This window comes from Podarcis raffonei, chromosome 6 (genome assembly GCF_027172205.1).
Source record: "Podarcis raffonei isolate rPodRaf1 chromosome 6, rPodRaf1.pri, whole genome shotgun sequence".
NCBI classification, from domain to species: Eukaryota; Metazoa; Chordata; class Lepidosauria; order Squamata; family Lacertidae; genus Podarcis; species Podarcis raffonei.
Window position 1 is genome coordinate 67,748,497 of NC_070607.1, and position 17,084 is coordinate 67,765,580.

The 17,084-nt window shown below is 44.5% G+C and overlaps 1 protein-coding gene across 3 annotated transcripts in view; it reads left to right on the forward strand.

Annotated features, from left to right (window-relative positions):
- The window catches only part of LGR6 (leucine rich repeat containing G protein-coupled receptor 6), a 143,560-nt gene extending 130,477 nt beyond the window's left edge, over positions 1 to 13,083 (forward strand). For all 3 annotated transcript variants that reach the window (XM_053393713.1, XM_053393711.1, XM_053393712.1), the window contains 4 exons: positions 3,427 to 3,552; positions 4,877 to 5,037; positions 10,150 to 10,230; positions 11,038 to 13,083. In XM_053393713.1, coding sequence (XP_053249688.1) covers positions 3,427 to 3,552; positions 4,877 to 5,037; positions 10,150 to 10,230; positions 11,038 to 12,287 — 1,618 coding nt within the window. In that variant the 3' untranslated portion in view covers positions 12,288 to 13,083. The remainder of the gene's footprint in view (positions 1 to 3,426; positions 3,553 to 4,876; positions 5,038 to 10,149; positions 10,231 to 11,037) is intronic.
- The last annotated feature ends 4,001 nt before the right edge of the window (positions 13,084 to 17,084 follow it).

The following is a 17,084-nucleotide window of genomic DNA, read 5'->3' on the forward strand; positions in this document are numbered from 1 at the left end:
GCAGGCTAACAGTACATGGTACAAAAGCCTAGTTCCCTAATTTCTAGGGATAATGGGGTGGGATTTACCTAACCAGCCCCAGCAGCGGAAGTCCTGCGCATGGACTGCTGCTGGAAAATGAGGCTTTCCCTTCCTCTCCTCCCCACACACCTTCCTATGCCCCCTTAAAGGGGGGTAGTTCCATCTAGCAAACGAGAATGCCAGATGGAGCAATTGGAAGAGCATGATACTGAATTCCACCGATGGACTTTTGTCCAAAGTAAGTCTAAATAGCATGCATAGGGCCAGCAGGCTGCTGGACTTCATTGTTTGAGTATCCAGGTATGGACTCTTGGATACCGCTTGGGCATGTGGAAGCTAGGAAAAGCGTCAGTGTCCTTATAGAATACTTGAGAGTAGGGGGTGGATTATGGGGCACGTCCTGCTATTAACAAAAGAGCAACTGAGCATCTAGTGCTGCAGCAATAAAACTGCTAGCACATTTGCAAAGCTAAACAGGGTCCTGTATGATTTCAAATTGGATGGGGGGGGCTGTGTGTTGAGATTCCTGCATTGCAGGGATGACCCTCAGGTCCTTTACAACGCTATAATTCTATGAACTGCTATGGAAGAACCACAAAGCAGGATTTCTAAAGTGATGGGCCAGGTGTACGTGTGCTTCATTGGCACTGCATCTTCCCATGGTCATATTTTGACATGTCTGTGCATAAGCAGAAGTACAGGAAGTGTTCCTGGGAAAAGTAGGTACTTTTCTCATGGGGCACGCCTCTGCCGACTCGTGGAACTCTGTTGTGCTGAGAACACAACCCACACTGGTCTCACAGTCATTGCAGTTGGCAAGTGTGGGGCCAGGGTAGACACAAACCTCTTGAGCCGCTGGCCTGCAGGGATAAATGGGCAACAAAGGCATATCTGATCACTATGCTGATGTGATATAAATGTCTCACCGCACTATTATATTGCAACGTGTGGGACAAAAAGGAGTGCATGAAATCTGTCTGTGGGCCTGAGGCTATTCGTCTGGCATTTTGGAGAAAAGCCTTGCTTTTTTATTGTGTGGAAAAGATAAAAGTGATCGTGCCTTTTGCCGGCGAAGCTAACAGAGCAACTATACTGAGAAACAATCAGCTACACATAGTGAACTTTGTTGGCCTCTCTTTCCTTAGTGATAATTCAACCTATACTTGGAATCTTTCTGCCATTCAGCAGAATAGCTTCCCCTCATACATCCTCAGTGGGTGAATCACGTATTAAAGCTACTTGCTGGCTAGCCTGGGAAGAATGTATAATATAATAATGCTATTTACATATTTTATTACACTCTTGTACCATTCTTCTTCCCAGGTAGCTCAGGATACTATAAAAGATCCTACCCTTTCCTGTTATAGCATCACAGCCACTCTTTGAGGTCACCAGTTAACTTGATTAGCAAAGCAGTGGTTCTTTACCTTTGGTCTCCCTGGTCCTAGTCCTACACTGCACCATACCCGCCAACATTTCTCCAGTGAAAATACAAAATGCTACTACGGAGAGCAAAAGAGGCCCACACCTTCCAGGATCTCTGTTTGGTCAGTGTCTCATTGGGAGACCTTATAGGAACCATGTGTATGCTTCCTTGGGTTCCATGATGGAAGTAAAGTGGGCTTATAAATGTTAGAAAATAGATAAAATAAACAAGACTAGTGAGAAGGCTATAGGTTGAATATCACAGAGGAACGAGAAGCCACCAAGATTCACTATGTGTAGATGCTTATTTTCCTTGGCTTCATGTCACATACAAACAGGGGTTCGTTGTGAATGACTAACACTTGTTGCATAATTGCTAGCTGATAAATAAGGCAACTTGAAACCATGAGTCATGAAACTGGCTTGAAACCTTACAAGGAGCCTTGTCCATGTAGCGCTAAACCATGATTCAGTTTGACATGTCATGCAGCCACTATGTATGGAGTGCTTTAAAAGGTAAAGGTAAAGGTACCCCTGCCCGTACGGGCCAGTCTTGCCAGACTCTAGGGTTGTGCGCTCATCTCACTCTATAGGCCGGGAGCCAGCGCTGTCCGCAGACACTTCCGGGTCACGTGGCCAGCGTGACAAGCTGCATCTGGCAAGCCAGCGCAGCACACGGAACGCCGTTTACCTTCCCGCTGGTAAGCGGTCCCTATTTATCTACTTGCACCCGAAGGTGCTTTCGAACTGCTAGGTTGGCAGGCGCTGGGACCGAACGACGGGAGCGCACCCCGCCGCGGGGATTCGAACCGCCGACCTGACGATCGGCAAGTCCTAGGCGCTGAGGCTTTAACCCACAGCGCCACCTGCGTCCCTATGGAGTGCTTTAAAGCACTATATATTTTCTTACTGGTAACTGTTGGCTATTTGCAGTGTAGTAGCGCTGCAGAGAGCTTGCTGGGGAGACCATGCATTAAAAAGGGACTCAAAAATAACTTAAACAAGGTTTTAATAACAAAAACAAAAACTCCATTTACACTAAATACATCAACATGACCGAACCACCAACCCATCCCCCAGGGTAATGGGAGAGCTAGGTGCTGCTCCTTATATACTACACCCAATTGCTGACACAGCTTAATCAGTACAATTCAGCAGCACCTGCTATGTCTCACAGCTGTAAAGCTGGGTCTCGTTATTTTTCTCTGGCCCTTGCCAGAGACATACACATCAGGTGGAACAATGATGAACCTTTACATTTAAAGAAACCATTCAACATTTCCACTATGTATGGAGTGCTTTAAAGCACTATATATTTTCTTACTGGTAACATCTATTTTTGATGGAAAGAGATCTACCGTATTTAAAGCAAATACATCTCCTAAAAGTTAGATTATTTACCAAGGATTATGTGATGAGCACAAGTTTCCCTGTTCCTATGAATAGTTGCTGCCTTAAAGATGCATGATTTGGTCAGTGGTTGCCATTTTTACCCTAGAGAAATGCAGCATTCTTGGTTCTTTCCTTTTGGGGCTGTGCTGCCACATTTTGCTGCAAGAAGAATACTTTCCCATGTAATGTGAGTTGGTGTTTGGCATCAGGGTGTAAATGCACGCTGTGTCTTTTCTCCAAGCAGCCAAATGCCTGCCAATTCGTAACAACTTAACCTGAACAAAGGTGTGGGAAAAGCAGCCGCCTATTGCGTTCTTTTCATTTATTTATGTAACATGATCTATTGATTTTTAACAATATCCCAACAACTCACCCAAGGGACTATCAGGATGGTTTAACAAAAATATATTTAAAAAGATGCGGCTCTCAAAAATTGGGTTATAAATCCTTTAAATAAACCAACCTTTTTTAAGTTTTAAAAAATCCTCATTAAAACAGTAATGATATAAATTCTAAATATCCTTGGGCCCAGCACACTTCTCACTAACCTACACCAGTGTCCCCCCCCACCCCCTTTTTCTCCAATAGAGATTTGACTGACAATCAGCTGGTTACGCTGCCATTGGCTGGATTGAGCGGACTGACTCATCTGAAACTTAAAGGCAACCCTGCACTGTCTGAATCCTTCACAAAAGAGAGCTTTCCCAAGATGAGGTGAGCTTTGTTTCCGATTTCTGGCTTCTGGCTCTGTATGATTGGACTTCGTTTATTTGCTTTGATCTGCCTTCCGCTGTCCTTGTTTACTAGACGTTTCCGTGAATGCTCTTTGGCCAGAGGTTTGAGCAAGCGTGACTTCCTGCTCACACTCTGAATCCATTGCTGCCTTGAGAAATCGATGAGCCACTGAACGTCTTGTCGCTGGCATCATCCAAGCTCACACACAAGCAGAGACCTTGGAAGCAGGGGGCTCACGCCTGGGGCTCAGCAGAGCGGAAAACCTTTGCAAAAGCCAACCTCAGTTAATGACATCCAGCCTTCCCACAGTAAATGCTGTTTGTGTGGCCGTGTCTTGTCTGCTGTGGATTAATGAGCTGCCTGGAGGGATTAGTAAGCAGCTAAGACAATACTCGGTAATGTTCAGAAAACAATGGCAGAAGTGCCAGCAACATGTGGTGTTCAGCACTGGTCCTGCTCAGAGTAGAACCACTTAAGCTAATGGACATGGCTAACTTAATTTCAACACGTTCGTTCTGAGGTGGACTTAGCTAAATACAAACGTTAGCATTTACAGTATGTGAATGAGGAGTCCCTGGCACTCCGTCCCCAGTTCAGTGCCTTTGCAGTACAGTCGTACCTTGGAAGTCGAACGGAATCCGTTCCGGATGTCCTTTCGACTTCCAATACATTCAGAAACCAAGGTGTGGCTTCCGATTGGCTGCAGGAAGCTCCTGCAGCCAATCGGAAGCCACGGAACCCACGTCAGACATTTGGGTTCCAAAGAACGTTCGCAAACCGGAACACTCACTTCCGGGTTTGCAGCCATCAGGAGCCAAAACATTTGACTCGCAAGGCGATCGACTTCCGAGGCACAACTGTATATGGATCACAGCATTCCTTGGATTCGAAACATTATCAGAGACTCTTGAGTGCTCGGTATTGTACTCAGGCTCTACCAAGTTTATGGGAAGAAGGCACTGAGTATTAGTCATGAGATCAACCATTAAGATGCAGACAGCTGATATAGTTGCAGCCTTAAAAAAATGGATAGACCTTTGTGTTTGCAGGAAGAGACAGGAACATGGGGCAGGAAGGAGGAAATACCAGAGGAGCACAAATATTGGGAGACCACCTAAATAAACATCTGGGACCGTGTATGTGCTTGTTCTATACCTGTGTAACTATATTGGCTTCTCCCATATAATACTCATAATTAAAGTGTGGTGAAAGGTCTCTTCCAGGAATCCCTAGCCCCACTCACAGAACTACAGTCCTCCCAAGTTCCTTCAGGTAACTAGTAGCTCTATATTCTTCTCTCCAGGGTCCTGGAAGTGCCCTATGCCTACCAGTGCTGTGCGTATGGAGCCTGCAGCAATTTCTTCAAAATGTCTAGTCAATGGGATTCTGAGGATATGAGTCCTGAGGATGAGGACGGCCACAAGAGGACCTTGGGACTGCTTACAGGCCATACTGATAATCACTGTGAGTAAGACCGATTTCCGGGTCGCAGTCTAACTTCTGCTTGCAACCTGAGTTTGTTAAATCAGAAGTTAAGCTGGGGGGGGGGGAGTGCAGTCACTAAGAAGAAAAGCAGGCCTGTGCTCTCATTGTGTTGGAGCAAACCGTGCACTTTCCTGGTTACCCTAATATTTTGATCACTCTGAACTGGCAGCTGCAGCTTCCTGAGTGCAAGGAACAGAAAGGAAGACTGGGGTGTATTTCAGGGGGGATTCTCTGCAGTAGGGATCAAAGTGGGCCAGCTTAATCGTTGTGGCTCTTGCATTGAGGGGGTCTGCTGCTCACTTGGCTGAATCTTTCCTAGCAGGGGGAATTCTCAGTGACTGCAAGTCACATGCAGAAAGCATTGGTGGAAATACACGGATTCCCAAACCACAGCTTGGATTGTTTGTTTGCTGCATGACATGATTGTATAAACACATGGCCCACACACACTGACAAGACCGGGAGACTTGAGTTGAAATGAGAAATACATTTGACACAGTCTACCATGGGGAGAGGAGACTCGTCATCTCTTGATCCTTCTGAGACAGCCTCCTGGCCTATATTATAACAGCCTTGTTGCTTCAGTTCTGGAAAAGTCAAGGATACCCTTCTCACATTTTGTAAGGCTTGTATGGGGCAGGTCACCACCTGCAGTCTGCAGTTACCATCGCAGCCTGGTTGATGTTGTCTGTTTTTTTAATAGAATTCATATTTAAGCTTAAGTTTACTGTTCATTAATAAGTAGTACCAGACACTTTTTTTCTTATTATTCATGCTCCTTTTTTACACTTCACTGGAGTTAGGGAGCTGATAAGCATTTATCTTTTTGTGGGAATCCTGGGTGTGCATTTCTTCCCTTTCAGAAAAAATAAATAAACTCCATGGAAGGTAGATTTTCTACAACTCACAAAGATACTCTCAGGGTTGTACCCTACCTCCTGCCTCCTTCTCTTTCAAAGAGAAGAACTTGGAGAAAGTTGCTTCATTACTTACAAAATATTTTTTGAATAGCTGGTTGGTTGGTCACCCACAATCTGATTCCTGGGGAGCAGGGATGGCAATGCTTGAGTGGACTGTTTTGCTCATGGCTCTTCCTGGAAAAGCTTTGCATCAGTCACAGTAGAGGAGGTACTCTACTGTGGAATCCACATAGTGGGTTCAAATTGCCACAAGGAATGGTCCCAGTGTACCTTTTATAATGTTATGCTCCTGGGCTTGGCCTTGCATCCAGCAGTGAAGAGAGTAGGGTTTTCCCTGCAAGTTCAGTGGAAGCTCTGTGTGGTTCCTTTGTACAACCAGATGTTTGGATGGCAGGATGTTTGTGGGAAAGAATATGCACTTTTTTGAAGTTTGCCCAAATCATGTTCTTGACACCTCCAGTAAAATACACAGCAGAGACTCAGCTGTCTAGACTGCTGGGCAACAGGTCTTACTCTTACAGGTGCCAGCATATTCCTAGCCTAGCTGGGATGGAACTGGGCTTTCTGCAATGAGGAGGCATCAGTGATGTGCTGTACACCTCACAGCCATTCAACCAAAGTTCCTTAGGGAAATATTCGTCATAAATTCCATTCTGTCCATGTGTGTGACTATTCAAGGCATGAAAAAAGCTTACAGAAGAGAGAAATACTTAATACTACATTTGTTGTAATATTCCCCCCCCCCCAACAAAGGCTCTCTGTCTCTAACAGCTATTTGACAGGCAGAAATTATACAGGGACAGCTTTCTCCATTGCTGTCCTTACATGCAGAGGATCTTACTTGTAGGGAAGAAAGAGATCTTTATTCCAGCAAGTAACAATGTAGGCTCAGCAGCAGACACAGGGCTCAGGAGTCACAGCTCAGGAGTTCAGGGGCAGGGCAAGAAGTTTAGAACAGGATGGAGCAACAAAGATGCCCCAACAAGTTTCCACACCCTACACACCATGCTTTTCAAGGCAAGGCATGGCATGCTCAGTCATAAGACTAGGTTGCCTTGCAGGAATGTCAAGATGGCAGAGGTGGCACCTGGTTTGATGTGTCTGTCAGGAGCTTATCCTACTCTTGAGTAGGACCCTGGCAGAGACACATGCCCGACTGGCATGTTCCCTCCCTCCTGGTTGATCGTTCGGGAGCTTCACAAGCTTTCTTCTGCCTGAACATCACAACGACCAATGCCAACAGACATCGGCACACTTAGGGATCCACAGAGTCTTCGCAGCTTGCATAACAGACCTCAGCAACTCAGCATTTTGGCTAATCTACTTTTTTTTTACATATAAACACACATGGAGCACTGCAACATGGCTCCCTCTCTCTCTAGCATCAAATAGCAAAGAGAAAAAGAATAAAGGACGATAGTCCCACTTCACGGAACACAGTAACACAAACATCCTGTCTCCGTCACTTCCCACTCTGTGGAGTCAAAACATGCACTGTCATGTGATAGACAAAAATCCTATGACTGCAATCATGGAGCAGGAATTGTAACAGTGACAAGACTGTACCCTCCTGTTCTGCCTCCCCAGCCCTCAGCTGTTCAGAGCCCTTCCCAGCTCCACTGAGGCTCTCTGCTCCACAGGAAGTTCAGGAAGAGAGCAGGTATCCCTACTCCCCTTTCTGAAGTAGCTCAAGTTGGGGTGAAGATATCCTCCTTCCTCTGAGGTTCCCACCATTCAGTCCCACCTTGTCATCTTTTCTTCCTCTTCCTCCTGCATTAGAGCCTGCCAGTCTGGGCCAGATCCTGACCATACTGTGAGACTCGTGGCAATTACTTTGTCCCATGATGAGGAAAACTGTCCCTATAGAATTCCTGCATCTGTGAAAAACACAGGGTTTCTCTTGCGAGGGAAAGTGGCAAGCCTCTATTAAAGGACATTCCTTCAGAGCTCTCTCTCAGTGCCTAGTGCTGCCCATTCAAAACCCTATTTAAAACATTTACCTTAGTAAATGTTTCCAGCAGTGGTGCGCTAATAATATAGATCTGCTCAATATCCATATCCAAGGGCCTGGAGAATTTAAAGAAAGAGATTGTGTTACACACAAAAAGAAATCTGCAAAACAGAGCTAAACACCTTAATAGCCAACAGAGCAACTACTCAGGAGTGGGGGAACTTTTTCAGACATTACCAGAGCGCAAGGACACTTTCCAGCCAGGCAAAAGTACCCAAGGAGGGTTCAAAGCAGGATCAGTGAGAGGCATGGCTGGGGCGGGGATGCGGCCTTAGGAGATATTATTTGATGATAATGATGATAATTAAAATTTGTATTCCGCCCTTCATCCGAAGATCACAGGGTGGTTCACAACACAGAAATACAAAATGAGAACACAAAATACATAATAAAAACAAGAATAAAAACCAACCAATTACCCCCTACCCACAAACACATTTAAAAGGACGTAGAATGTTAATCAGCCTGGTTAAAGAGAAACGTTTTTGCCCTGGGGAGAACATTCCACAAAGGGGGAGCCACCCCAGAAAAGGCCTGTTCTTGTCTTCCCACCCTCTGGACCTCTCGTGTAGGAAACACATGAGGAAAGGCTTCAGATAATGGTTGCAGGGTCCAGGACAGTTCATATCAGGCACTAGGCAAAACCCGGACATTTCAGTTGGCTCCTAGAAGTCTTAGAGGAGGCAGCATACCTATGCTCTTGCTGAGATAACAGACTTTCGTATTTAAGCTATGGAAAATTCTCTTTAATGCTCAGCAAAGTACAACCATTTTGGTAGATTCTTTTTTTAAAATAAAGAAATCTGAAACCACAGTAAATTATAAAATCACATATAACGACAGTACCCCATGATGCTTATTATAGAAAAGAGCAAAACACATTACCTTATCAGAAATACAAATTTGTATTCTGTAACAGTGTGCAATCAATTCCCATTCCTGAAACTTATTTATCTATATAAAAATATTTATTTCTGTGTCTCTTAACGGGATGGACCACTGGGTTTGGACTACTCAAATCCTCTTTAGAGTTCTCATGATTTTTCATCATCACTGTTAATTTAATAACTGCTAATTGCTCCTATAACCGTAATCGACCTGGCTTTTGGCTTTCCTTCAGAAGTCTAGCAAATAAAATTCTGGCCAAAGTAAGTATATGTAGTATTTGTGCCTGACATTTTTCTGGAACGCTATGCTTCACAGAATTCAGTAGACCCGTTAAAGGAAACTTTGGGAAATGTTTGTTAATGACACCAGCCTCCATAGACCAAACTTTTCCTGTTCTGCTTTTGGGAATTTCCACTACATATGCTAGAACTCCCTTTTTCTCTCTTTACAGAACCAACATGTACTGTCCTGCCCTTCTACTCTTTGACTGTATCTGATGCCATTGCATGGCCGTCCAACACAGTTGCCTTTATAACATGCAGCCACCAAAAAAGTTAATTCCTCACTTTAAAAAAACAAAAAAACCCTCACACCTCATCCAGACCTGTGTTGCATACTTGGTTTCAGTTCTCCAAATAGACCTGCCTTCCTTGAAAAGGCTTCTTTAGTAACATTTGATAAACTTTGCGGAATTCCCCCCCCCCTCATTTTTAACATTTCAAATTCAGTTTTCTCCGGGTGTAACTCGTGTTTCTGCCCTACCCTATGTATAACAGGGAGTGAGAGTGTTCTTGTGCTTGCGTCCTGCTTGTGGGTTTCCTGCATAAAATCATAGAACTGTAGAGTTGGAAGGGACCATGAGGGTCATCTAGTCCAACCCCCCGGCAGTGCAGGAATCTTTACCCAACATCTTGTTGGCCACCACGAGAACAGGATGCTGGACTTGATCGGCCATTTACCTGATTGAGCAGGCTCAAAATTAAGGGCTGACTTTTTGGTTTTGAATAGGATGTTGTTGTTGTTGTTGTTATTGTTGTTGTTATTTACCCCACCTTTTTCCTCCTCGTCGTGTAAGTCATAAACCATCATGTTCCTGAGGTTTATTGTTCCAGTTATGAGATTAAGAAACATAGGAATGTATAACAAAGATGGCTCTCTTTCCATTTTAACAGCAGTGACTTTATGAAAACAAGCTACAGGTCTGGCTCACAATGCAAAGCTAAGCATTAACACCCCTGTGATGTTGGTCTTTCTTTCTGTATGACTTTCCAGATGACCTGGATATGGATGATTTCCAGCTGGAACTTGAGGATTCAAAGCTGCACCCCAACATCCAGTGTACCCCAAGCCCAGGTAAGAAGTAGTCGTGAAGCACAGCACTTAAATCTTTAAATAAAAGGATGGTTGCTATACGTGTTGCAAGGGAAGCCAGCAAATACTATTTCTGTGGTGGCAACAGATGAGTGTTACATACATCGCTCCATTCAGAATTGTGTTCTTTTGTGGTTGAATTATGCAAGCACGGAATTGGGAGTGGGTGAAGAATTCAGCAAATTTGTAATCCCCCTTTTTGAAAAGCTATTTTTCTAGTCTTTAATGCCACAAAGAAAGTGAATGTCAATGTTTGTGAAATCTCAGGAGGGGGTGAGCAGGATTGTTGTAGCCTGGGGCAGTCTTCCATGCCCCATCTAGCTCTTTGCCCCACCCCACCAGCTCCATAAGCGGAATCAGAATGAAAAAGAAGCGTTTTGTTCTGTGAACATTCTGCTCCAAAATCCTGGTTGCGGCAACTGGTTTTAAAGCTGTAGAGCTGCATGTACAAGACCTGCCTTCTGCATTGAGCCTCCTTAAATTGTAGCCATGATGTCCCTCAGCCTCTGCTTGCTTGTTCAGTAAGTGCCTGTTGCTTCCTCAGATATAAGTGGAGCAAAATGGTCAAATGTCCTAAGAAGCTGCCTTATACAGAGTCAAACCAATAGTCCACCTAGCTCAGTAGTTCCTACGTTAACAGGAGATGTCAGGGATTGAACTTGGGACCTTTTGCATGCAAAGCGGATGCTGTACTACGGAGCCACAATCCTGTACTCAGCAGTGCCTTGTGCCAGCTGCTCTGCTGCCGCATCCAGTTTGTAATGTGGCTCCTTCCTTCTTTTCTTCCAGGCCCCTTCAAGCCCTGCGACCACCTGTTTGAGAGCTGGGTCATCCGCCTGGGTGTCTGGCTGATCACGCTGGTCTCCATGATGTGCAATGGGCTGGTCATGGCGGTTGTCTTTGCTTCGCCCGGCTACCTGTCCCCCGTCAAGTTTGTCATTGGCGCCATTGCTGGAGCCAACATGCTGACGGGCACGTACTGCGCCATCCTGGCCTTTGTGGACGCCATCACCTTTGGTCACTTTGCGAAATACGGGGCCCGGTGGGAGACGGGCGCAGGGTGCCAGGTGACGGGCTTCCTCTCGGTGTTTGCTTCGGAGGCTTCCATCCTTCTGCTGACCCTGGCTGCCGTGCAGTGCAGTCTCTCGGTGTCATGCATGCGGACCTATGGGAAGGTGCCCTCTTTTGGCACCGTCAAGGCAGGTGCGCTGAGTTGCCTGGGGCTGTCTTCAGTGGCTGCAGCACTGCCGCTCTTCTCTGTCGGGGAGTACGGGGCATCCCCCCTCTGCCTACCCTACCCACTACTGGATGGGAAGCCTTCCATGCTGGGGTTCATGGTGGCCCTGGTGCTAGTCAACACCCTCTGCTTCCTCATTATCACTGGAACATACATCCGCCTCTATTGCAACCTGCTGAAAGGAGAGTTTGACTCTGTCTGGGACTGTGCTATGATCAAGCATGTGGCTTGGCTCATTTTCACCAATTGCCTTCTCTATTGCCCCGTGGCCTTCCTGACCTTCTCTTCCATGCTCAGCCTCTTCCTCATTACCCCTGAAGTCATCAAGTCTGTGCTGCTGGTGGTGCTTCCTCTGCCAGCCTGCCTGAACCCCCTGCTCTACCTGCTGTTTAACCCACACTTCAGAGATGACCTACGGCTCCTGAGGCAGAAGAGCCAGGCCCGGGAGAGCTGTGCCCAGTCCTACGTGTCAGAGGACACAGAGAAGAGCTCGTATGACTCTACCCAGGCCCTGGTTGCTTTCTCTGACATGGATCATATATTTGAGGCACCGGACATCTTCAGAGTGCCTCCTAGGTGCTCGTCGGTACTAGATGCCTACAGCTACCCATCAGTGACTCTCATCCCACACCAGCAAAAGGCAGGTGCTGGAGGACACGACAGTGGCTTCTCCACTCACCTGTCCTACCTTGCTGATGATGAGTTGCTCATCGCATCGGAAAGCAGAGACCCGGCAAGGAGCAGCCTTAGGATTGCCTTGTTTTCCACACCGCCTGCACCAGCCTTCACGTCTCACTTATAAACAGTCGTTCAGCCTCCCAGACCCGGTACACATTCGCTCTGTGAAAAGCCTACGCAAGAGCCCACCTGTAGCCACCAACAGCTTTGGACAATGGCTGTTCTGGGGAAAGGGTGGCACAGTTTATTGCTTCTTCTGGGGGGGGGGGGAGGCCTTGAGAGCCTGCAAGGTGCTGCCAACTCCATGTATCCTAGCTTACTGGAGCATTGTCTTCTGCTCTCTTGCCACACCAGTGTGTAAGGCAGTGTGGGTCCTTCAAGGGGTGGGGGGACGACCAGGGGACCATTGAGTTACAATCTTCTGATACACAAAAGCAGGCTATTACCTAAGCAAACCAAAATGTAGCAAAACGAGAAACTGCTAACCAACTATGATGCAGCTTCCCAGGATACATCTGGTCCTGCTCCTTATAAATTGTGTGGAGCTGACAACAGATGGCAACAGAGTGCTATCCCCAATGAACCTTGCCTTAGAACGATAACAGATGACAAATAAGGCAGTTACTGAGCTGCTATATAGACATGACAATGCCTGCCAGGATAGATAGCCCAGCACCAGCTGAACATCTGAATTGTCACCGCAGTCTTTCCTCTTCATTCTCTGAAATGAGGTATGCCATCAGTTCTGTTCTACAAATGGAGAAGAGGAGATGAAGGTAACATACTATTCTTTAACTTGGGATGCTTCAGTTTCATTAATCCTGGTCTCTCTTTTTTAGGAATGATGCACCTATCCAGGCTGCAGATGTCTAAAATTTACTTCTAAGGCACCTAAAAATGAAGTGAGAATCCCAGGGCAGTGACAAGTCAGTGGCAAGGTTGTGCCATGTCAAGAGCCAAACCATGCCACATTTTAGGTTCACCATTTAGGGTAGAATGAATTGCTTGTTCCTGGTCTCACTGAAGCCCATAAATGCAAAACATGAGCTAAAATGCAGTGTAATGAATTTGGTGTGTTTCCATAATCTTTTGGAACTCATGTAAACTCATCCTAATGAGCACATAATGGATAGATATTCTACCTTGTAGCACCCCCTCATTTTTTAAAAAACTGCTGGTGTTGCAAGGAAGAAGACTTGAGTACAGTGAAAGACTGAAAAGAAATTTAAGGCCCAGATATATTCACCATAAGCCAGAAATCCCCAACATAAAAAAGTATTCTTGCCCTCTAAGCCAAGCCCAACAAAGGGCAACTGCAGCTAAAGCCCAACCATTTACAGATTCCAGAATCCAGTTGCATTGCTCCGGTTCTGCAATTCAGCCTTCAATTATCCTCTCGCCTTCTTTGCAACTTACATATAGAAATCATGAAAGCAAACTCACATCTCTTGCTTTTCCACCTGAAAGCACCTATGCTCTCAGTAAGAACTATAGTCCTACTGACAGATGGGAAACAGTGACACAGGACTAAATTTTGATTGGCACAGGAACAAACCTTAATTGAAGCCACTAGAAGGTTAAGATGTAACTTGCTGCTTGATGGATCTTGATGGATGCTTCTAGAAAGTGCAAGATACAGAAATTATCCCAACTGTTTAACAACTACAGCTTGCTGGAATTGTCCAGGTTAATTTCCAGGCTGGTTTTCCCCCCTCTTTTTTTCTGAGAAGGCATAGTTATCAATTAATAACTTGTCAAGGGAGGTAGGAAAAAATTCCTGTCATAGGGGATTTTATTGCTAACATTTTAATACCTTGCAGAGCACACTATCAAGCATATAGTCTAGACTACATATGTAGTTCTGCTTTTAGGAAAGTTCTTAATATTGTCAGGAGAGAAATGTAGACTGAAACACAGAGGAGGATATGGAAAAATGTTACAAACACACCAGGTGCCTTTTCCTTCAGTCCCCTTAAGGATGATTCTGCCGAAATAATTTTGGTTACTACAGTGTTCTGGTTGGGTAGAACTCCAGAACTCTTGAAGTCCCCACTTGCTACTTTGGCTTACTTAAACAGTGTATGAATGGAAGCTGGCTTAAATGTCTTGGGACGATTCATTATGGCCTAGAGAAAAAGATGCAACACATATAGTGGTAAGCCCTTTTGCTGCTCAGCTTCTCCAGAACTAGAATTAGTATTAACCATCCATACCTGGAAAGAATTGTCCTCCTTGGGGCTGTAAGTTTGAGCGCAGCTCAGTCAACTTTTAGAAATGCAAAATTCCTACAACTTGTAGCATCAATACGTCCAAAATCAACCACAGGAAGTATCAATTTAAATGCCTTTACACACCATGTTTGTTATTGTCTGTATATACACATTGCCATATATGATGGCATACGATGCTAGCATGAGCGTGTTTGTATATTATGTGTATATTTATATAGAGAGCTATATAGCCATTTGCCCTCTCTTTTTGACCTTGTGTCATCTTTTTCTTTTCTTTTTTTTTTTGTATATTGATGTGTAAAGCACTCTGGAAGACCTTGTAGAAAATTAAAAAATTGTTAATTTTAAAGCCATGCTTTATTTTGTTTCTATGACTTAGTCGGGGAACCACAAACCCTCAGGCTTGTTCCTACATGCTCATTCCTTGCGACAGCTTGTGTCCAGGCATAATCTTATCACAGATGTATCGCCACAGATATAAACTCAATGTTTTCCAGCTGAGTTGGTTCATGTGTTCAGTTGCCAGTCATCAGGTTTAAGAGTTCTCTAGTGACATGCATGAAGGTGAACGAGCTCCAGTCTGTATGCTAGTAAGTACCAGCATTATCTAACATCACAGCAAGTGTGGTTTGGGAAATATGGGGGGGGGGGGGACACAAGACAGACATAATCTCAGACAGAAAGTGAAAGCCTCTCTTTTAATAAAGGAGTCTGATTTGACAGCACCAAAGACAAACTAGCTGCTGAAGCATTACATCAACTCTTCAAGAAAACCCCTCCTCACCCCCAAATCTTATCTGGGTCTTGCATTTCATGCCTTTATAGGAAGGCCCAAGGAGATGAATGAATGAACACTCCCACTTCAGTGACAGTCGGCTTTAAAAGAGGCTTATACACAATTTTGATAGCCTGTGACTTCAGATAGCTGAAGAACAAAACGGTACATCAAAGTTGTTGTTTTTAAGGCAGATTAATATAGCTGGCTAACCCACAAGGATTGGAATGTGAACTAAGCTCTTCAGAGTTCCTTCAATTTTTGAAAAATCTTAGTAATAGCATAGTCATTTGAAAAAACACACACAGTATAATGAAATACTGAGAACCTCTACAATTCTATACCAGTCCAGATGGTCTCAAATTCTGTATTTGGAACACGTTGAGGAAATTTAGATGTGTATACAATTGTATGCTTGGTCTGCAAGTTTGGTTGCTAAATTGGGATTTTGTCAGATTTGACTTTCTTATTTTAAAAAAACACAATTGAACCCCCCCAAAAATGATGCAAGAGACACAGCTGGGGCAACAGTCAGGTAGGGACACAAAGTCTGAGAAAGTAAAGTTATTTGCGTGGAAGACACGTCCTGACACACATACACTATTTAGGCATGATGCATTTTTTCACAGCCTCTTCATATGAAAGCATGAGAAAAGGGATTAAAGTTTTTTAATCATGAAAACTGACATTCTTTCCCAGAGACAGTATTTCTCATCTACCCCATTTCAGCACTATGATGTGGAGTATATGGCAGTGGGGGAGCAGGAGGAAACTCAGGGAACTGTGCAAGGGATAGTATTCCCTCTCCTCCCCATCATAGCACTGCAATGAAGAATGTTTACTTGCAAATGCACCTCTCTGAGCTTACGTTTTGATTATATGATACAATCGCCTGCTCTCTAAAATTGTGTTAGGAAAATGATGCAAATTACAAGGGGTTTTCATTTAAACCTGCCCTACCCTCACTTTGAACTGTGATAAATGCTTTGTTTCAGCTGCCCTGAATATCGAATGAATGATATATGTTTATTGTGCAAAGAGGCTTTTTTTAAAAAAATCTGCTTCATGTTTCTTTGGAGTGTTAAAATCTTAGACTGTGCCACCTATACATAAATTTTGGAATTCTATTTTGTGATATACAGGCAACCCCTGATTTCCGCAGGGGCTATGTTCTGGGTCATCACGTGCGATGGCAAAGCATGCATAAGCCCGCCTGGGTTGCCATGATGCGTGCATGGTCACACATCAATCGGATGCACGTAAATGAGTTGCTGCCTGTGTATCTATTTGTGTGTGCTTGTATATACATGCACACACACACATACACACACTTTAATGTAGAAGATTCCCAGCAAAACTGATTACACTAAAATAATTTTAATTCCAGTTAACAATTTAATCCCACTTGCTGTGCTCATGCCCTGCTTGCAGGCTTCTGTAGGCATCTGACTGGCCACTGGGGGAACTGAATTCTGGACTAGGTGAGCCATTGGTCTGACCCAGGTTTGTTTTGTGTTCCCATGTTCTAACACCCCCATCGTGACCCAAAATAATTTATTACCTCTGTTTCCCATACATTCAAATGGCCTAATATTGTTTTCCCCTCTACCAGTGTTTTGGCAGTTTGCTCACTAGGAGGATTACTTTGGGGGAAGAAAACCCCAAATATCGACATATAGGCAATATAGTTCCTGCTGGAAGGTAGCAGTAACTGCCTTCTGTCAAAGACAAAATGTAATAAATTGTATGGCTGATAATTTGCTAGCGTAGGCCTTTGCCAAAATACGTTCTGAACCAATATTTAAACCTACTGTATAATCTGTTTACAAGAGTTATGCTTAGGTTTCTTTTCAGAGTTGGAAAAATTGGGATTAAAGTCAAAACACAGTTTCAGTCCAATTTTCTTCACATCCCA